General features: G+C 31.3%; 3 protein-coding genes across 19 annotated transcripts; 2 read left to right on the top strand and 1 right to left on the bottom strand.

The window, feature by feature from the left end:
* Nucleotides 1-138: 138 nt before the first annotated feature.
* On the bottom strand, nucleotides 139-6203 carry LOC105673806 (uncharacterized). 2 transcript variants are annotated; one of them, XM_012369714.2, is made up of 9 exons: nucleotides 6048-6179; nucleotides 4838-4896; nucleotides 3876-3998; nucleotides 3440-3757; nucleotides 2335-2860; nucleotides 2150-2206; nucleotides 1723-1853; nucleotides 1452-1642; nucleotides 139-1121 (listed from the first exon to the last, which is right to left on the bottom strand). In XM_012369714.2, the coding sequence occupies exons 3-9, from the start codon at nucleotides 3894-3896 to the stop codon at nucleotides 1034-1036; spliced, it is 1332 nt and encodes a 443-aa protein (XP_012225137.1). In that variant the 5' UTR covers nucleotides 3897-3998; nucleotides 4838-4896; nucleotides 6048-6179; the 3' UTR covers nucleotides 139-1033. The 2 variants fall into 2 exon arrangements, with proteins under 2 accessions (XP_012225137.1, XP_012225138.1); XM_012369715.2 differs by lacking the exon at nucleotides 4838-4896 and having other exon boundaries at nucleotides 6048-6203.
* Nucleotides 6204-8538: 2335 nt separating this feature from the next.
* Nucleotides 8539-13756, top strand: LOC105673825 (TNF superfamily member 12 eiger). 11 transcript variants are annotated; one of them, XM_067360484.1, is made up of 9 exons: nucleotides 8539-8832; nucleotides 9035-9186; nucleotides 9672-10123; nucleotides 10222-10807; nucleotides 11659-11951; nucleotides 12161-12457; nucleotides 12698-12899; nucleotides 13116-13403; nucleotides 13560-13756. In XM_067360484.1, the coding sequence occupies exons 4-9, from the start codon at nucleotides 10448-10450 to the stop codon at nucleotides 13743-13745; spliced, it is 1626 nt and encodes a 541-aa protein (XP_067216585.1). In that variant the 5' UTR covers nucleotides 8539-8832; nucleotides 9035-9186; nucleotides 9672-10123; nucleotides 10222-10447; the 3' UTR covers nucleotides 13746-13756. The 11 variants fall into 11 exon arrangements, with proteins under 11 accessions (XP_067216585.1, XP_067216591.1, XP_067216588.1 ...); XM_067360488.1 differs by lacking the exon at nucleotides 8539-8832 and having other exon boundaries at nucleotides 8855-9186; nucleotides 10222-10336; nucleotides 10411-10807; XM_067360490.1 differs by lacking the exons at nucleotides 9035-9186; nucleotides 9672-10123 and having other exon boundaries at nucleotides 10222-10336; nucleotides 10411-10807.
* A 2290-nt stretch (nucleotides 13757-16046) lies between these two features.
* Xe7 (A-kinase anchor protein 17A) lies at nucleotides 16047-21214 on the top strand. Of its 6 annotated transcripts, none has more exons than XM_067360480.1 (9): nucleotides 16047-16380; nucleotides 16520-16623; nucleotides 17258-17463; nucleotides 17543-17965; nucleotides 18395-18543; nucleotides 18645-18852; nucleotides 18947-19120; nucleotides 19233-19380; nucleotides 19455-21214. In XM_067360480.1, the coding sequence occupies exons 3-9, from the start codon at nucleotides 17284-17286 to the stop codon at nucleotides 20459-20461; spliced, it is 2289 nt and encodes a 762-aa protein (XP_067216581.1). In that variant the 5' UTR covers nucleotides 16047-16380; nucleotides 16520-16623; nucleotides 17258-17283; the 3' UTR covers nucleotides 20462-21214. The 6 variants fall into 6 exon arrangements, with proteins under 6 accessions (XP_067216581.1, XP_012225166.2, XP_012225165.2 ...); XM_012369743.2 differs by having other exon boundaries at nucleotides 17236-17463; XM_012369742.2 differs by having other exon boundaries at nucleotides 17127-17463.
* Nucleotides 21215-21225: the final 11 nt, after the last annotated feature.

The following is a 21225-nucleotide window of genomic DNA, read 5'->3' as shown; positions in this document are numbered from 1 at the left end:
CAAACACAGGAATAAAATTCAAAATTAAAAAAAATTTTTTAATAAGATAAAAGTGAAAAATTTAATATATTTATCAAATCTTAAAATCTCTCTATGCACACATCTTAAAATGCATTATTACAAATAATAGTACATGTATAAATCTTAGTAATCTTTTATTACAATTATTTATATATTTTTTACAATGTTTTATATTCTTATTATATTGGTATGTCATGTTATTTTAATAGCTAACTGTGCATAATGTGCGTATAAAAATAATAAAACTTCGTTTTTATAGCTATTTTCGATCTTTCTATTTTTACAAAAGTGTAAAAAATATTTAATTTTTATTTTAAAACGCATGAGCAATAATCATACTTGCATATCTCACTAATTATGCATAATACTGTTATAACATCACATGTGTAATCTATTTTATTTCTGAAATGAATCTACATTTTATTCGCAAGAAAATATTCTTTGAGTAAAAATGTATTGAAACATACGTGTTCTATTAAGTAAAAAAAGGGTATAGAAAATCTATAGAAAAATCTATAGACAAACAAATTAATGAAAACAATCAGACTGCAATTATACATTGCATTTTTTACGTTTTTGTAATTATATAATTAATTATTATTTTCTTTTCTTTTGTCTCAGCCTCAAAATTTTACTTTTCTAAAGAAATGACATATGAGCCGCTTAGAAGCCAAACTGATTAGCTCCACTTTTTGCAATTCTTCCAATTTTATTACCAAAGGACATGGTTGATGCTTAATTTTTTATAAATGAAATAAATTGATGGAGCTGGTCAGTTTGGTTTTTGAGCGGCTCGTATCTAATTTTGTTCATATTATATTTTTACATCTACAGTTTTCAGATATTGTGACATGAATAACGATAATGTACGTTATCGGCGCAACTCTTATCACTAAAGTCATATACGCTTCGTCAAATGCTTACATAGGATATCTGTAAATCAAATCGCTAAACTTAATCGTTTCCTTATTTAAGTTCTTTGATTTTAATTACATTAATCACAACCATGGACTTAATCACAACCATGGACGTTGAGTGCTTTATCTTCTCTAAGCAGTACGAGTTGTACTCGACTCAATCCCTGTCGTAAGTTAATATATCTAAAAGTACAAAACTTGATGTCAAATATGTTTAATATTTCACATAAAAGGTCGCGCATTTTGAATCAATAATAGTCCAGATCTCGCAATTGATAAAGAGAAAATTTATAATTTCCCGAAATGTCTAGATGCGTAGAAATAATAAAAAATCTTTTTTTAACAAGACATTTTGTAGAAAAAAAACATGTAACTATAATAGAATAAAAACATTTAAAAAATGTCTTAAACTATTTAAATTTCTGATATATTGTTGGGAAAACGAAGCTAGACAAAAGCATAAAATATAACAAATATATAATAAATATGTTTGATTTATATATTTGTAATCACCTGTTGCCCTGCTGTTGCTGTATGAGCAGTCTGTCGCCTTTCCGTAAATGTGTTATAACACTTGTATGACATGTTACTCCATCAAGACTAGAAGCAACAGCGCATTCACTGAGCTTTTGTGGCGTGGATGCACCCTCAGACTTTACCAATATCGAATAGGCGTGATTTATTGCGTTTCCATCATAAAAAATCTGCAACAGGTATTTTTTATGCATGATAAATGAAAAAGAAACAGTAAACAATTAAATATTATTGCGACAGGAAAATTTACCTGTGTAAGAATCATATATAACCCATTTAAGCTCACTTCTATTGCCCTATTGTTTTCCACCAAATAGAACTTATCGAAATCAAAATCGAAGTTATAACTTTGATTGCTTTTTATCCATGGTCCAATAGATGCTAATCATCGTTTATGTAATATAAAATGCTACATAAGTTTTATCATTGATACTAAGTAAAAATATTTAAGCATAAAGACGAGTTCTTTGATAGAAGCTTTTTGATAAATTGTGATAAAAAAGTTTCAATCAATTTGATATAATTCAATGTTTTTTTAATGAATTGAATGTGCGCATCGAGGATTGCGCTTTTTGATTCTTATTTGTTTTATTAAAGTTTTTATTTCCTTGTGTAAGTTTCATACACATGCAATAAGAAGTATTAGAATAATTTATCTCATCTTTACTATTAAATACCTGAGGGTGTACTCTGTTGTTCTGGCACTTCACCGATAAACGTAGCTATCAGTGGACCTGTAAAACGGAATAATATTTCTTGAATTTCTAAAAATGTTCTTAAAATAAATAAAAAATAATTATGATAAAAGTGTGTAAAAATAAAGAATTTTTACAAATATTAAAACTTATAAGAAAAAATATACCTAATTGCGTGCGTTGATTGCACCTTTTTTTCTTCTGTCTCTGTTTTTTATTTTTTTTCTCTTCCCCGTCTTTTCTCTTTCTTTGGTTTCTCCGTAAATGTAACGCGTCACTACCGCTCATATCATCTTTCGCCGTCTTGCGATTTTGCATTTTAGCGTTCAATAATGTCGTGTTACAATTATGCCGTAAGTTTTGTTTCTTTTTGGTCAAATTGGCAATCAATTTGTTTCTAAATTTTTCCGATGATTTCGTGTTATTTAAAGTAGTGCTGATATTTTTTTGATAATTTATTGTTTGATTCGGTGCAAATGGAACAATCGCTTTATCATAATGAGGCTTTGATGTGGAGATGTCAGCATCACGTTTATACCTATTTGGCGATGAATTAGAGAATTTGTGAGTGAAAGGTTTGATTGAGTTACTATAATTGTTAGAATATGTGCGCATTGATCGCTGTTTGAAGCTATTTGAGATTGGATGTTGTGCAGATTTTGTGTAATGTGTAGACTGTAGCACAAACTGCATCTAAAAACGGAAGAAGAATAGTGCGCTAAACAGATGAATTTTTATCCTTTCTGAAAGATGGAAACATTACTCTAATAAAAATAAGTTGATTTAATGTTAATTTATGAAGAATAATATTGTTATTTGGATGCGACTGACGTTGGAAAAGCATTCAATTTCTATGAAATTAAATAAATTATTAAAGGACTGTTATAGATTATTTATTAGGATTGTTACTTTTGACATCTTCGAAGTCAACTTCAGAACTTGGAATTTAATTTTAAAATTTCCAAGTTTTAAGGCTTCGAAGACTTGTCAAACTTCGAAGTTTCGAAATTAACTAAAAAACAGAAAATCGAGCACGTAATGTTTATGATATTCATGATACATTCATACGTGCATATTTCATGCGATAAAGGAAGCGATGAATTCGCTAAGCTTAAAATATTTATTACGATACCACGCTTATTCTGAGTCATATGCATTTTTAATCGCGTTCCAATTACACAGTAAACATATTTGATGAGATCAAAAGACAAAGAGATAAAAGATTAAAATTTTTAACGCGGGAAATATGAATAGTTTTGAAAATGATCTTACCTGCATTTTTAAAACTTGTAGCTCTTCTTGTGCTATTTGCACTGCATGTTCTTGCCTGCTCAACATTGTTTCCACGACATATATCACTCCGATCAAACATATGACAATTTGTGAGACAAAGATAAGTGCTATTAAGATTTTTGAAATTGCGCTATGAAAATTTATTTGCATTTGCAAATTTGTATTGATTTTGCAATTGCAATTCTTATACAGGTTCTGCTTGTTTTCAACATCTTCTTTTGACATTTCACAATTAATTTTCTGTTCTAAATATTTCTCTTCTAAATATTTATCATCTTTTGATTCAACGCAATTTGCCTGAAATATGGAAACAGTGGGAACATTACGCTAAGTATTAAATTTTTATTTCTATTTTCCATAGCTTGCTACTAAGTTAATTGATAAAGAGATCATGTTATCAATTATGAAATTTTACCTTTAATTGATTATGAAACATATTTTCGGCATGAATTGTTACATCTGCAATTAATTATCACAGGTGGCCTTTCTAATCTCAACTTTCGGATTCGAGCGAGTTTTCTATTATACATACAGATTTCTGCAAACGTGATTTTTCATTGTTACGATATATAAAATTGATTTACATTACAGCAAAGCTAGGATTTACATCTTTCGGTCAATTTTCAAAGTAAATCCAGTCTGCTTTCTTTCTTATCACTACGTTTATCTACGAGTTTGGTACATGTGTAACAAACGCGCACGTTATTGACCTCAAATACAACACATCTGATATCTAAGGTACGCCCACAAGCAAATAATAAATATCAGCTCCAGTGAATGGAATGTAAAACAAATACTGATAATAATTTATTTGATTTAATATATTTAACGTAAATTAAAGGATAGTATATATATAGATATTTAAATACATAAACAATTAGATATTTAGATGTGTAATATTAATTGTTATATTATTATTTAATAATTAATATTTTGTTAGACATTTTTTCGCCAACTTTTACTAAATTTATGCATTACGGTATTCGGAAAAATATTGTGCCTAAAAAGAAGCCTAGAGGCTGCGTCAAAGAAAAGTCACCATTCTAATATCAATTTCTAAGAGAGGTTCAGGTCTTAGAAGTGCGCAAAAATCTAAATCTATATTTAATGACCTTGTCCTTTTTTTACCTAAAAGTTATCGGAGGAAATGGAAAGAAAAGAATGGACAGAAATATTCATATACAGTGTGACTAAATATATTTAAATAACTGCCTTATTTGCATTCAGTCTTCGGTTGATTTTTCTTGCTTTAAGCCGATAAACTTTTTCTAATTTTTTTCATAGTTTTAAATGACCATAAATTTATTTAAATTAAATTATTAAATAATTAAAATAATTAAAAATAATTAAAAATAAAGGCATTATTATATAGCTTACAGCTTGTTTCAAAGAAATGTTTCCTAAAAGCATCATGTATATTGGTTGTCAACAGGTAGCTGAAATATGTAAAAGCGTAAATGATTCTTTTTTTCAATAAAATTTGCACACTTGTGCCTAATTGAGTATTCAAAACGCATTATTTACGACATAACACTTTTTCCGCCAAATTTTACAATGTAAAAATATTTCTTAATATTTTTAAAAATTAGCAGTAGTTATACGTCGTTTATGTGTTTGTAATATATAATTTATCTTAAGACACGTTTTGATAAATTTATATGTTTAAATACTTTTTATAAATCCTAAAATATTTTTCAAAGAAGAAAAAAATAAACATAAACATTTAACATTAAAACATATTTAGTTTGAAAAAAATATGTTTCGTAAAACACCTCGTAGACACCCTATATATTGGTAGGTAGGCGATTAGGATATTCAAGAGACTGTTTTTTTAAATAGAATATAAACGCTTGTGCCTGAGTGTGTTCGGAACGTGTATTGTTCGTGAGTATTGTTCACAATATAACTTTTCCCGCTGTGTTCCACCTGGACATTCTTTCTTTTCTGGATTTTTTTTTCTTTTTCTTTCGTTTTTCTTTCTTTTCTTTGTTTCTCGTAATTTTAGAAATTAAATAATACTAATTTTGCATGTTGCTTATGTGTTCGTAACGGATAATTTATTTTATAAAATATTCTGATACATTTTTTTATATGTTAAAATAATTTTTGCAAATTCTAAAATATTTTGAAACCACGTGTTTGAATTACATTTTAATATTATTAAGTATTGCAGGTTAAAATTAATTAAAGTTTAAAATAAAAATTAATTTTTGTAATCTAATTTTCAGTTTGTATGTTCTTTTGTAAACAATTATTTAATTATAAATAATTTATAATTTTGTAAATTGTCAAATTATTTAAGAAATGTATTGTTTTAACTAAAAGTACACAAGAGATATTTTTTTTAATTTATTCAAATTAAAAAAATTTTGAGGAAAACGATTTTATCATATTTAAAAATTTTTCTTTTATAAAACGAAATTCTTGAATAAGTCTAATCCGTTACTTTCAACGGAAATATCTATGTTTAAGCTTTGACGATTTAAAAAATTAAAAGTTTGACAAAATATCATGTGATTCAGCAATATTTAATAAAAATAAATTCTTAAATAATTCTTAAATAAATTTAAGAGACGTGTGTACTTACTTGAACGATGTTGTCGCCGTTCTTCACGAGTTAATGAAGTGAATCCACGCGATTCATCGACCACAGTTATTTATTCACCACACTCACGAAGCAGACCCGCCCGAATGAGACGCTACAGATCTTTTGTTTACTTCTGCGGCTTGTTGAAGCGACAGCAACGCCACACTATAGTTAGTGACGTATTTTAGACTGTTACCAGTGCTTGCTAACACATCGGCACGTATCGGCACGCGTATCGGCAAGACAATCAGACAAATTCTTTATCTATTCTCTAAAGGAAAGGTATCACTGTCCGATATGTTATTTTACTTTTAAACTTTATCTCTGTTAGATAAATGTATGAATTAAAAATTTATATTTACTTACAGAAAAATGTACAACATTCTGTTACAAAATGTTATCATAGTTTTTGTAACATTGTTCCTATCTTTTAAGCAGACAAAAACAGATATAATAATTTCTCGTTAGATAAAATAATTTTTATCTAAGATACACAAAAATTTATTTCTTAGAAAGTGGGTCCAAAAATTCATATATCTCGATTTATCGATATATGTATAGTATTTTATTTTTGAGAAATAAAATTGTTTTTTTTTTTTTTTTAATTTATGTAAAGGAGATTTTCAATTTCAATTTTTATCTGTTACAGGTTGCCCCGCATAGAAATTAAAGTGACATTATTTTTGTACAAATGTTTTTCTATAAATTCATTTATTTTTTAGATATTTGTTTATTGCGTCAAAATCAGTACACTTTATACAGCTTATACATAGCAAGTTCATCGCAATTTTTGCAAAATGTTATTTTATCACGATTTTGTACTTTAACGTCACAAGAGCTCACGTAAGACCTCGTTATTAATGCCACGTTAAGAAAAATTCTGTAACTGTGATACTAATTAGTCATCATGCGATGCCCTGAAAATGTATTAAATGCATGTAATTGGATATCTCATGCGTCAATCAAACGCGTAAAATGTGGAACAAAGAGATAGAGAAAGAGATAAAAAAGACTTCCGATCAACTGGTAGACCATATTTGTTTCTTTCTTTCTTTTAAAAACTTTTGTTTTTTAGAGAAATGCCCGCAATGATGGTAAGCGTAAATCAGCTGTAATTATTTGCGTTCACCCGCGCATTAGATGACTACCGGTTAGTCATGGGATTTCCAACGCGATATAAAGTTAAAGTACTTCAATTGCAGTGCATTTATCTATCTTTTGCAGATAATGTCGAGCGAATTACTATTTATTAATCAATGTTCAATCATAAAATATTATTTATACAAATATTCGATTATCCGTGAATTATTACGAGTGTAATGCTTTTAAGACATAATATTAACAAATAAATAAATGCTGCGATATATGAGATTGTAATAAAATTAACAGTAATAGAGCATTAGATTAATTCTAGAAAACGGTTATTTTATTACTTTAATTTGTCTCACGACCAAGTTTTAAGCGCAGACGGCCGTGTGTGATGTCATGTTGGAATTATTTAATTTCTCAACAGCGTGTACACTTCATGCGAATCAAACAGCTGTGCACGTTCCAGGAAAAGATCCTTCATCGGAAGGAATTTTATCGCTGGTTTACTATGATATCACTAAACATTGAGAAATACAGAGAAAGAAAGAGAAAGAGAGAGAGAGAGGAAGAAAGAAGAGAAAAAGAGAGAAAAAACAGAGGAGAATGAAGACAGAAAAGAGAGAAAAAAAGATAAAAAAATTATAACTAGTAAATTTCTTATTTTTGTTGTTACAATGTGATACAATTAATAATAATGAAATTATAATTAACAAATACTTGTTGCTCAAGTTTATTTTATTACAAATAATTAAAATATTTTTGAAACTTATTTTATTGTGCATAAAAAATGTTTCTTATATACATATAACTAAGACAATTAAAAATGTCTACCCAAGAGATAAAGAGAATTCTTTATAGATTTTTCAAGAGATTGTTCAAAGAAGATTAAACATTAAGCAACATTATTACTTCTTATTTCTAAATCAATGCATTTCTAAATCAATGCTAAATCAATGTTATTTTAAATTCTTATCATTATTTTGAAAATGTTTTCAAAATTATTTATCGGTTTAGTATTGTAACATCATGAACAAATTCTTAGGCAACTACGGGAGTGAAAAGTATGTGTAGAACAAGCATTGACTCACGTAGCATTTAAAGTACTTAAGATCTAGTTAGTGCTTTTAATTTAAATGTAAAAATGTATTAAAGAGAAGATATTTCCAAGTAGAAAATATTAGAAATAAATATAATTTACGACTTACAATTAGTTGCGTCGTGTACTTTTCACATTTGTTGCTAACTCAAAAAGCAGAGTAAATGTAATTAAAAGATTGCAGGTGTGTAAACAGCGTAAAGTTCTGCGTTTTTTTGCAATATTTATTTATAATCACAATTTTCCTATTTATTTTTTTATTTCTACCTTTTCTTAATTTTCAAATTTTAATTTGTATTATTACATTTGTAGCATATTTGGTGGTGAGTTTTTAATTAATTGTATTGAATTTTTAGAAAATTTTTTTAGAATTAATATAAATAGTAATACCGCTGTAATTATTATAATTGAATGCTTTCACGTTTAACGCATACATTTATTTAAATCTAATATTACGATACAGCATTATATTATACTGTTTAATAAGAGTGAAGGCGCTGCGATGATAAACACGGATGTGTCTCATCCTGTTCTTCAGTATGCTTACGCCGATCGTAGGCGACGGATGTGCATTGTCAGCAGTATGCATTTTCGAGCTTTGTGAGTGCTTTGAGAATTAATAATAAAACACACATATTAATCATTTTTAGATATATATTTATAAGAGATTATTTTTATTGATGTAAATTATATAATATATTCTATGTTTTCTAACAAGTAAATGTGTGTACATACATATATATATGCATATATGTGTGTGATAATTACAGAAATTTATAAAAAGTGAATTTTATAAATACAGAATTATGCATTTGTGAAACGAGAAATGCTAAATTATTTTAGTAAATGTGAATGGAAGTGTAATTAAAATTAATAAATTATAAACACAATAACATAAAAACTGTGCAAGTCTGGAAGTATATCTTGAATTATAAAGCAAAGAGAGAAATTAAGGTAAAACTTTTTGCAAAAGTATATATTTTTTAAATATTAAAAAATTTTATTTTTCGTTGAGTGTTAAATCAATTTAAAGAATAGAGTAATTAATTTGTATGTTCAATAAGTATAAATTAATAAAAGTGTCAACATTGTTGAACATAATATATAACAGAGATAGTCTGAAAATTTTATTTATAGATTGAATAATAAAATAAATTTTTGTTTTTATATTTCTTCGATAAAAATGATGCAAATACAATATAAATCGTGAAATAATTAGAAGCGATACTCGTTGAGTCACACATAAATCTACAGTGGAAAATAAAGGTCAGATTGGACCTTGTATCAAAATTGCGAGATTATTAAATTTATCTTTTACCATTATCTGTTGTTTAAATGTTTGCATTTGCAAGGTTTTATATATCTAGAAAAAAAAACTTTCTTAAATCAATATTTTTATTTATTTTTTAAAAATAAGTTGTACTCCACTTCTATCGTAGAATGAGAGTGCAGAAAAATGAAGGAGCTGGAGACAAAAGAGAGAGAAAGGCTAGAAAGAGGTCCTCTTATAGCTCTCTGTCTTTAGAGGGGAAAAAACTCGCCGGACAGGTTTTAAAGCGAAACAGGATCAGTGCGAGATAATTTAACATCCTTTTATATCATAAATCTTTAAAAATGTGCAATCAAATAGACCGTATATGTTTCGTAAACGTGATAAATTTTTCATAAATTTCTTCAATACTTTTTTCTTTCTGGTATATTTTTCACGGCAATGATAATCATCTCGGCACAGTATAATTTTCCATCTTATATTCATTAAGAGAAATATAAGAAAAATAATATTATTTAAAAAACAATTTTCTGTTCTTTTAATGCTAGGTTGTTCTTTTAAAAAAATTGTAGAATTTGTAGCTGATTGAAAACCAAAATATGCAAAATCTTCTAGTACTCGGTACGTTTATAATTAAATACAACCTTGAACTCAATTTTAAACGTTTAAAATAATTTTTGAAAAAACATTTATAGTAAAAAAACCAATATTCTATGCAGGCCATACGTGTCAGTCGGTTAAAGTTTAAGAAAAACAAAGGATTTAACACAGCGCAGCAGACCTTTTACGCGTGAAAAGAAATTTTTTTGACTTATCTCGCAAAATCAATGCAAGGTGAGTTGTACATTCAACGTATTGCTGACCACGATGTGTACGAGCGTATAAACTGTTCCGCCAAACTTACACAGGCCAAGTAATTCCGCTGAATTGTTCGATTTTTCTGCGATGACACCTGTGTTGCCAGAAGAGGAAAGCAGTGCGGTAAAAATGAAGCAACGATTGATAAGCAACGTTCCAGCGAAAGAAGAGACAAGAACCTTGCTGAATTTTTCGCGGGAGAACTTAAACATTTCGCACTCCGATCTGGAGCAAGGATTCAAGAGATCGCGACTGCGACTGAACAGAATTATGTGCGTGGCCGTTCTTATAATTTCTGTACTCTGCCTCGGCGTTACAAGTTGGTACCTGAGCTGTTCGCTGTTGAACAAGCGCGAAATCGAGCAGCTGAAGAGGAACTTTGAGAGCTTGAAGCATCAGTTGTTGCAGCGGGATCTTATGGACGAATTGAAGGCTTTCGAGGAACAAGTAAGTGCTTATTATTGGATTTTATTCGATTTCATTGCTGGATTTTATTCAATTAAAAAGGCAAATTATATTTTTTTTGTTCTGCGGTTGCAATTTTAATTTAGTAATTAGATGTATGAAACTTTCCGTCTTGAGGAAGTTTAAACTTCCTAAAGAAACAAGGTCATTGCACTCTCTTCGTATAGATCTTCATATATCTTTAATGTATACTTACTTATCTTGGACCTTTAGTGCGATCCATCCGCTTTGATAACCTTATTCTTTAGTGAGAATAAATAAAGTTAGACAAACCACTGGATTTGCATTTTGTTAGTTCAAAATATGTGTGAATTGTATGTACAAATAAAATATAAATACAGTATATCTTATAATTTCTGCTTAGTGTTAATTATAAAATTTAACAATTAAATGTTTAACTTGCTTTTTTATGCTACTGATAAAAAAATTACAGTTAAATTGTTAAAGTTTTGGAAAAATTTGTAATTAAAATTGTTGAAGCCAATAGTACATAGGTCCATTTCCGGCGGAATTTCCCATTACACAGAATATTGTTCACGCTGCTTTTAGACAATAATTACTTTAATTGTCGTTCGAAAGGAAATCAAACCACAATTGCTGATTATAAATGCCTTGCTTTATACTGAATATTTGCTATTAATAAATAATTCCTATTTAACTCGTGCGATGTAATGTTGTCTAATTAAAACTTATTGATTAGTCATTGACTATTGACTATTGATTAACTTCTACTATATATGGATTGATCTGCGTAATTTAATCACTTACAAAAAATTTTATGCATAGAAGTATATATATTTTGTGAATTTGTTCTATGAATATGCATATTACAGCTATACGCCGAAGAGTCATCCGAAGATAATGATCCAGATGAGGCAGACATTGATAATGCCGATTATGACTCCAATTACGATGACGATGGTTCAGCAACGCATGACTATTCCGGTGACTACCACCCGCCTTTGACTTATAATTCCAGTTCAGAACTAACTGAAATTACATCGCCGATGCCGATATCTACGCATTTCGATTCCAATAAAACTATCAGCGAATTATTATCGACTTTACGCAAAGTCGAAGCAAAGCGCGGAGACGAGTTTGAGAAAAACGTACGAGAAAATCACAAGTAAGGGACTAAAGATATTTTTTCTTATAAGTTAAATTGAAAGTAAAAAGAACAAAAATATAACACATTTGTAGTTTTCGATATTGTAAAAAAAATTTGGTAAATTTACATAAAATAATAAGTATAAAAATTATATTATTAACGACATATAATGTATATATTATTATAAGCCTGGCATACTAATATTGCATTTTATTTATTGTATATAGAAATAATGAACGAGAACATCTTAAGAAAGAACACAAAACACAATCAAGTCATGAGATCAGTGGTGCTAACAGCAAAAAATATAAACGTGATATCGTAGAAGATGCTGCAAGTACAAATAATATTAAGGAAAATATTAAATCGAAGAGATCTGTGAGCGATCGTACAATGGCCGACGACCTTTCGACGGATACATCTAATTATCAAAACGGTAGGCGACGTCATAAGATACCTGGATATAGGTCCAGAGCAAGTGGTGAGAGCTACAGAAATGACAATTCTAGAAGAAATTCAACACCGTAAGTATCCAGCATGTAAAATAAACAATCTTCCATCGAAAAGCTTCTTATCGCATATTAGATTATGACAAATGCGACAAAAATGAAGAAATTATGTGTATTTTGCGATGTATAATGTAAAGATTCATATATAATTTCTCGTTTTTTCGACGTGTAGTTAAAAGAAAGAAAAACACATTTTTGTGGTGTGATCTTTATAAATTACACTATATAGATTAAAGCAACTATTTTTCGAGACAGACATCCACCAAAGAAGTATCATGCCCACGCTCATCCGGAGACAGCTCTTTCAGTACATGATGATCAATTAAGCGGAGAAATTAATCAACCTGACAGGCACGACACGAGCAAAAGCACGGAGATTCTAAGCGAAAGAGTCAATTGGCGAAATGCACGTCACGACACCGCAGGAAATAGAACTGGAATACGTAGACCCATTCATGTATGAACGTTTAATATTTAATTTATAAACAAAGTTATAACGTACAAACAAATTCAAAAAAAAAAAAATTTATAGAAAAATTTAAAAGTTTATAAAAAATTCTGCGATACTCAAATGACAATGCAAAGAATTATAATCGTGAATTAGAATTTTCAAGTGGGCGGGAAAAAGTTTCGTCGAAGATTAACCTGAAGACATTTACGTGCACCACGGCAGGTTTACGCGATTCACTACGGAGCGAACAGCGCGCTTTTTTCGGCGGAGGATGAGCATACTGGCAACGGCAGAGCACGACATAACAACGGCATCTTCAAGGCCTGGCAGCCGAGCAACTGGGTGGCTGATTTAGGCATGAACAACCATTTTACACTTGCCGCCGACGGTAAACTCACTGTGCGCGAGCCGGGATTGTATCTGGTATACGCGCAGATTCATTACTTGGACCAGCACGACGAGAACGGTTTCCATATTTTGGTGAACGGCAGTCCTATTCTACAGTGTATGGTAAGGATTGAGAAGCTAAAGAAAAATATACATTTTGATACTGTACAATTGACAAAGTATTGATAACGAAATAGATTTGTTAGCTTAAATAATTATATAAAAATATAAAATAATAAATATAAGTATATAGCATGAAATAATAAATGCAAATTTTAGGTTTATAGTCCTGGTGTGGGACACAAGAGTCGCTCCTGTTTTTCAGCCCAAGTAACTCTTCTTCACGCAGACGATCATTTAGTCCTGAAAGACGTTGCATCAGCGAGATACACTCTTTTCCAACGTGACAAAAGTTTCTTTGGTTTAGTAAAACTAGGTGAATTGAAAAATCAGCAGAGACATTAATTGCAATAATCGATACATCTGTAATTTAAAATTAACAAATTACAGACAGCGCTAAAGAAAAGGTAATAAATCTTTCTTGTAGTCAGCAATGTGTATGTAATGTAATATGTAATGTAATATAATAGATACACATATATGAAAGAGCGCATTCTAATATATATTAAAGTTTAGTAGTAATTATCAATCTTAAAGTCTGGAAATTCAAAATTCTGTATAGTATATACAGAATATATATATAATCACACAAGTTATAAATGAGCAAAACGTTATTCTTTTGTAAACACTGAGGAATATAAGCATTATAGCACAAATAATTAGCGTCGGCTTATTTTATTATAATTTTGATTTATTCAAGAAACTATGCATTGTTTAATTGAATTAGTAAATAATTTTCTTTATCCAGAAATGGGAAATTGTTCCAGATGCTATTCATATATATATATATATGCTTTTGTAATTTTGTTATTTTTTACAGCGTCAAAGAACCATTTAGAAAAATAGCGAAACAAATTTTCCCAAATTAAGGAAATTAAATAAACAATAAAAAATATTTTTAAATTAAAAATGCATTTTAATTGTTTTTACACCTGAGTTCTAGCATATTATAATTTTATATATTATTATTAAGTTATATAATATTATATTATATATTATCATGTATATATTATATTCACGGCAGATTTCTGTTGTATATTTATTGTTGATAACTGGTATTGCAAACCCGAGTCGAAATGAAGGTAGAAAAACACTTGTTAGTGCATTCGCAAGGTGAAATACTCCTAAAATAGTGATAATATTATATTTTTTTACTTTGAACTATTCAAATAATTCGGATACATAAAATATCCTAATTTTATCTGAGTCTAATACAAATATGTGTGTGTGTGTATATGCGTGTCATGATAAGAGCATATGTAGTGTACATAAACATGTGCAGCATAAAAAACTGAAAAGATCCGTTTTTATCCCACTATGTCGCTACGTCAATTTTTCGCTGAGTTATGCGTTTTGAAAATTCAGCACGTGTGCCGTCTATAAATAGACTGAAGATGCGCCGCGTGAAATGCGTGGAATGCGGAGATGCTATTAATATTTGACCTAGATTGATCAATCACGTGGAAAAGGCAATGACCTGAAACAGCTGTATAGATTGCGTGGCAATCGCACCGGTCGGCCTATGTCGGAAGTTGATCGGAATCCTTCGGGAGATTATGTGCGCATGAATCGATTATCGAGATTGTCAATTTCTCATAGAAAAGTACAGTGAACAAGAGTCATGTGAAAAGAAAGGGTTTATCACGTTTGATAAGGTCAGAATCATTTATTTCGGGTAATTAATTTGAAAGATATTATCAATTAATTACGGAAACAAAACTAATCCTTTCGATACTTAACATAACAACGCGAAATAGATGCTATCGGCTCATTTTGCCAAATTTATAGGTCAAGACGGCAGTGTACATATACATTTTGTGATTGCAATTAATGTTTTTTTCAGATATGTATGCACAATGCTCTATGTGAATATTTTTTGTTCTAAATATCAATTCCTTCCTTTGTACCGAAAGTATTAATAAAATTGTTGCCAATTGTTTGTAATGCAATTGCATTTTTCTAAAAAATATTTTGTATTCTATGTATTTTTTTAAGAGATATTTATTATTGACGTATATACATATTTGTAGATATCTGTTTTTAAAAATGCATTTGATAAATGTGTGAGTATACTATATTAAGAGAAAATTCTGTGTTTAACTCTATATTTTAACTTAAGAAAGTACATTGTCACAGGAGCTCTAAACTCTAAAATTACTTTAGAAAGGCAAATCTGAGATAATTTTGAAATGATTATGAAAGCACAAATGCATCATATAATATTAAGCTAATATTTTGGTATTTATGATCAATTAATCATTGTAAATTGGTTCACAGATTTGTCACTTCAACATCCTACGATAAGCTGAAGAGATCACAAATCTACTAAATCGTTCAGTATGTAAAGGAGGATTACCTTGTTGTTCAAGAAGCTACTCACACAAAACAAGAATTCTGGTTTTAAATCATATATTTTAAGAATATTATAATATAAATTCTGACAGTGACGCAACCGTCCCGATTTTTATAGGCTTTAAATATGTTATAGAATAACTAAAAATAAGAGATACATAGTTTTTATACACATGCAATTGCATGCTTAGGGGTAGAAACAACCTCTACCAAATGGTTTGAGTCTTGTCTAAAATGGTTCGAGTCTTGGTTAAAATTTTAGCCAATACTCAAACCCCCCCACCCATTCATGCTTGCTTCTTGCGTCTCAAGTCTGGCCACATTGCATCGAGTCAGAGTCCGTTGTCTATCTACTTTAGTGCAAGCGAGTCGCGTGTCTTTGGAATGCGTCGTGTTTATATAGCATTTCGCGTGAAATACGCTTTTTGCAGGGACATGGAAGGAAAAGAAAAGTAACGCTTTCGTATTCGCGTCAAGGATCATCTAGGAAGATCGCTACCACGTTTATTTATTCGTATCTCGCACTGTTCGTCAAACAGCGAGGTTGTGTAGTGCAGCAGCATCGTCAGACGTAACCTCCCTACTGTGGCGTTTTCATCTCGCCAGTTTGTCGCGAGAGAAAAAAATAGTGAGAATTGTTCGGCCGATTAATCCCAAATCTTAGCGTGTCCTTTTTTTTTATAGTAGCTTTAGTCGAAAATGAGCGACAATAAGCAGGTAGGTGAAACTCCCAGTAGTGAGGTTGCTAACCGATTTCGAAGCTGTAGGGATCTGAGCGACATCGTGCCGTTATATCCGCCGCGTGCACTTTACCTGAAACCGCTTGCCAAAGTTAATGTGTCAGTCAGTCTGCCCCAACTGAAGACTCCAGGTAAAGCATTACGGCGTCTGTACCAGATGCCTCTTCACCAGAGGTTGGACTGATAAATTCTGCTTTTTTTTCTTTATCTTTTTTTCTCTGTTCTACAATACAATTTGGCCTTTATACAGCAAACTCATTACAATGTATTTGCATTAATCAGATAATATCAGTCAAAAGAAATTTATGTTTAACAATTAGTTTCTCATTGAAATTGTAAAAGATTACACTTTATTATTACAAAGTTCTTAATTACGCGCGCGCGCGCGTTTTATGTGTAAGCTTAATTAAATATCGCTTTTGTAATATTTTTTACGTTTTTCTGTTTATAGATTTGTTACATTTATCAGTGTTTATTTGATTAGCGATAATTAATTAGTTTAACAGATGAAAATATCTTACTGTCAATTCATTAGTTCGAAATTGATTAGTTCAACTTCAATTTATCGCACTATCATAATTGCGTACTCATGCTTGTGTATGCAAGTTGCCATCAACGGTCTCTCTACCAACAGGAGAATAACATATAGCATTCAGCTGATGGAAGATAATACCGTAATCTCAAGTGATCCGTGCGAAATCACGAGCACTTGTAACAGCTCTAGTAAAGCTAGCTTCTTACAGAACTTAACTGCGCTATGAACAGGCAAAACAATATCAACATGGGAGGTTATGGAGAAGATACGCACACTCATACTGCCGGACGAGTTTGCGTCCCTGAAAGTGGCCAAAAGCACCCTGGAATTTATCCGACTTGAGGGCGACCTGCGGGACCGGTGCAGGTTGCAAAGAGTGCTGGCCAGATTGGATATGCAGCGTCTGAATCTGGCTGGCTTTTCCAACGTCCTCAAGGTAGCGAAGATCAAATGTGAATATAATAATAAATTTCGTTTTTCAAGTGTGTATCTTAACTGAATGACTTAATGTTAAGGTTCGCGCAGCCGAGACGAAAGATGACTGCCCGACTAGACACAGCTGGGATTCTTACTTCAGGGATGCGAGGCATATGAACGAGTTGAAGGCCGGCGAAAGGCCGGACACCATCCACATTACCGGTCTGCCGGTTAAATGGTTCGCCGAGGACGGTGCGAACACACCGAATGAATCGCTTGTTACTACGATTTTTAAGAAGTGGGGCGCAATAAAGAGAGTTGATGTGCCTGCAGCGGATCTCTACAGGTCCAGGATGCGGCTTGGAAATAACATCCACAAGTTCAGCTATGAAGATGACATATTTTTCGATGTGTATGTGCAATATGTCGAATATATGGACTTTGTCAGAGCGATGGACGCTTTGCGCGGTATGAAGTTATTAAAAAAGGATGGCCAGAACTCATTAACCGCTACAATAAAGGTACATATTTAATTTTAAAAATATAATTTCTAATATAGCTCTTACAATACTTCTATTTGCTTTTTTGGCACATTTTTATCAATCCTAATATAAATTTTTTAATAGGTTTTTCTTTTCAATAGTGGTGCACATGTCTGGCTCAAATTACACTATGTTACAAGATTTTGCACTTTTGTCATGAAGGGTCGTTCTTTATTAAATCGGATGTAAGTAATTCATGACAAAAGTGCAAGAAATAAAAATTTGTAACATAGTGTTATTCGTGTCCAAATTATCCTTTTAGATGACGAGCTGCTTTGTGAATTTCTTTTGAGTTTGTGCTATGTTGTCGATTTAAATACTGGCACTGATTGGACAAAATCAGTCAGAAAGAATTTATTTCTACATCTAATAAAATATTTATGGCTAAAATGAAATAATTCTATGCAGGTCGACTTTGACAAGACCAAGCACATGAGCGATAGTTCGGTGTCGCATCGAGAATTCGAGAGGAAACGTTTGATAGCGCAAGATAATTTAGCAGCGGAAAAACTTCGGAAAAAGGAGGAAGCGGAAAAAAAGCGGCGGGAGGAACAAAAGTAAGAGCTGACACAAAAGAAAGATATTCTAAATTCTGCAGAACTGTATTTTTTTTTACCAATAAGATAAAATTGTTCAAATATTTTTACTTTGATTGTAGAAAAAAGGAAGAGGCAGATTCGGTGGCGAAAGAAACCCGACAACGAAAGCGGGAAGAAAAACGAAAACGAAAGGTTCTTACGATTTTTCGCAAGCAAGAGGAAGACAAGGTGTCACTGAAAATTGCCAGAGAAGAGCAGAAGTTAATAAAAGCTCAACGACAGTTGGAAAGCATACGATTGTTAGATGAATTGTTTGACAGAATTAAAGTAAGTAACAAAGAATACTTAAAATAAGAATTTTTTTACGGTTTCAATAAAAGAAATAAGGATGAGCATACTAATAATATATATATTATTGCAGACAAAAGTAGAAAAAAAAGAAATTAAAGTGGACCAAAACACGGATACGAAGAAAGACGAAAAGAAGAATGATCAAGCAAACGAAAATAGTAAATTAGATTCAGAAAATGATAAAAAAAATAAAAAGGAGAAGCAATTGAAGAAGAAAAAATTGAAGAAGGAGAAAAAGAAAAAGGTACTTCATATATTATATCTATATTTTTTATATTTTATGAAATTTATATTCTGTTTTTTATTCTATTAAACGTGATAATATTTAAAAATTAATGACACATTATTGCTTATAGAAAAAGCGGAAGAAAACACAGAAAAAGCGAAAAAGAAATGATAATTCCGGTTCGGATAGCACGACTGAGGAAGAATTGGATAAAGATACGAATAAAAAGAAGCTTAAAAGTGTCTTAATAAGGAATGACGGCGCGTCTTCGTCTGCAGGTAAATTTTAAAGTTTATTAAAAAAATAATAGGATTTTTTCGGTATCTTATTACAGCTTTGATTAATTTTGTAGGTGCTCTTGTTCCGACAGCTGATTTTTCTTATGCTGATGACTACTCGGACTCGATATCAAGGATATCTATGTTACCGCCAATCGCGCCCGGATCGTTTCACGCGCTTAGGATGCCTATGAGGTATCCGGGAGTGCAAATGTTCAGACCAATGGGATATTCATCGATGCATCATTATCCCAGGCGCCGGGGAGGATACATGCCCAGATGCGACATGAACTCATATGCACTGAACAATCCTTATTTGTACAACGGACAGTATTACGAGTATTTCACGCATCTGGTGAATCGAGATTTGGAACGGCGAGACTCAAGGACGGATCGCAGATCGACCGGTAGATCAGCCTCGAGAACGAAAACGAGGACGAAGTCGAGAACCAAGTCCAGGAGCATCTCCAGATCGCGTAGCAGGCGACGCAGCGGTTCGCGTTCCAAGAGTCGCGGCAGAAGATCGAAGTCGAAATCTAGATCACGTTCGCGTCACACCAGATCGCGGTCCAAAAGTCGGTCCAAGTCGCGCAGCCGCCGCAAATCGGCGAGTAGATCCGTCTCAAGAAAAAGATCGAGTTCCAAGCGCAAGAGCAGCACCAGATCGCGCAGCAGAAGACACAGCGGCTCGCGCAGCAAATCGAGATCAAAATCCAGATCTCGTCGCTCCAGATCCAGACGAAAATCGCGCTCCAAGAGTCGTTCCAAGAGTCGCTCCAGATCCAGAAGAAAATCGCGCTCCAAGAGTCGCTCCAAGAGTCGCTCCAAGAGTCGCTCCAAGAGTCGCTCCAAGTCTCGCAGCAGCCGTTACAGAAGGAGGCGCAACGGAAGATCTACTTCCGTTAAAGTCACGCGTGCAAGATCGCGAACGACGTCGCCCAAGCGGAGGTCGCCCAGCAGATCCTGGTCTATGCCAAAGTCTCCAGGTCAAAGAAGTTGCTCTTGGTCGAGAGATGCGACTAACACTAATGAGAACGTGAATAATACTATCGAACAAGAAGCGAAAACAGCGGAACCTTAGAAAGAAGCGAATTGAGATGTCTATGATTTTAAAATTTTTTAAATTAAAATAAAAATTTTTTAATTTAAGTTAAAATTTTCTAAAAAGAAAAAAGTTTTTAAGTTCTGCTAAGTTAAAGATTTGAATTAAAGGGAGTTCAGTAAATCGAAGCGAAAACTGATCTGTGGATATTCAATAGAGATTGATATATTTAAAACAGTGCAAATTTCGGAAAGTATTTCATATTAATCTAGCTTTCTATTTGTACATAACTTGTAAATAATGACATTATTATGCAGCTTTTGTGGATTTTTATTTTAGTTTAAATTAAACTTTGAAGATGAGTTTTTGTTCTATGTATTTCTTTGTATGACATTTATTTGAGCATTCAGGTATAAAAAAAAATTTTACCGGTGATTTAGACGATTTTTTTAATATGAAAATATTTTGTATTGTAAAATAAATATAAGCTTATTAGTTAAGTATTACGGACATATAAAAATATGTAAAAAAAATACTTTGTGAAAGTTAGTAGCCAGGAAAAGTAATCCAAATTATTTATTTTCTTAAATTGCAGAATTTTTTTGAAAATACTACTTTGTACTAAGCGAAGAAAAAGAAAGGCTATGTTAACATACAGTGGTGCAAATAAAAAATAACTCATATAGATTAGAATATTTTCAACTAGCTAATTATATTTCATATTCTTATTGAGATTACAATGAAATCAATCTGAGAAAAGTGAAATAAAATAAAACATGTTTGTAAAGAAAACTTATTCAGTT

This window comes from Linepithema humile, chromosome 8 (assembly GCF_040581485.1).
Source record: "Linepithema humile isolate Giens D197 chromosome 8, Lhum_UNIL_v1.0, whole genome shotgun sequence".
NCBI lineage: Eukaryota > Metazoa > Arthropoda > Insecta > Hymenoptera > Formicidae > Linepithema > Linepithema humile.
Note: the sequence above shows the minus strand (reverse complement) of the source record. Positions and strands in the feature narration are given on the sequence as shown.

What these genes read in the sequence shown, in the direction of transcription:
- LOC105673825 (XM_012369763.2), top strand. Translation starts at nt 10,448, where the DNA reads ATGACACCTGTGTTGCCAGAAGAGGAAAGCAGTGCGGTAAAAATGAAG. An exon ending in GAATACGTAGACCCATTCAT is followed by an intron (nt 12,900 to 13,115) that starts GTATGAACGTTT and finishes GCACCACGGCAG; the next exon opens with GTTTACGCGATTCACTACGG. An exon ending in GTCCTATTCTACAGTGTATG is followed by an intron (nt 13,404 to 13,559) that starts GTAAGGATTGAG and finishes TGCAAATTTTAG; the next exon opens with GTTTATAGTCCTGGTGTGGG.
- LOC105673806 (XM_012369715.2), bottom strand. Translation starts at nt 3,896, where the DNA reads ATGTTTCATAATCAATTAAAG. An exon ending in TGTTTCATAATCAATTAAAG is followed by an intron (nt 3,758 to 3,875) that starts GTAAAATTTCAT and finishes TCCATATTTCAG; the next exon opens with GCAAATTGCGTTGAATCAAA. An exon ending in TATATATGATTCTTACACAG is followed by an intron (nt 1,643 to 1,722) that starts GTAAATTTTCCT and finishes TACCTGTTGCAG; the next exon opens with ATTTTTTATGATGGAAACGC.
- Xe7 (XM_012369741.2), top strand. Translation starts at nt 16,452, where the DNA reads ATGAGCGACAATAAGCAGGTAGGTGAAACTCCCAGTAGTGAGGTTGCT. An exon ending in GCTTTTCCAACGTCCTCAAG is followed by an intron (nt 17,464 to 17,542) that starts GTAGCGAAGATC and finishes CTTAATGTTAAG; the next exon opens with GTTCGCGCAGCCGAGACGAA. An exon ending in AAGCGGCGGGAGGAACAAAA is followed by an intron (nt 18,544 to 18,644) that starts GTAAGAGCTGAC and finishes CTTTGATTGTAG; the next exon opens with AAAAAAGGAAGAGGCAGATT.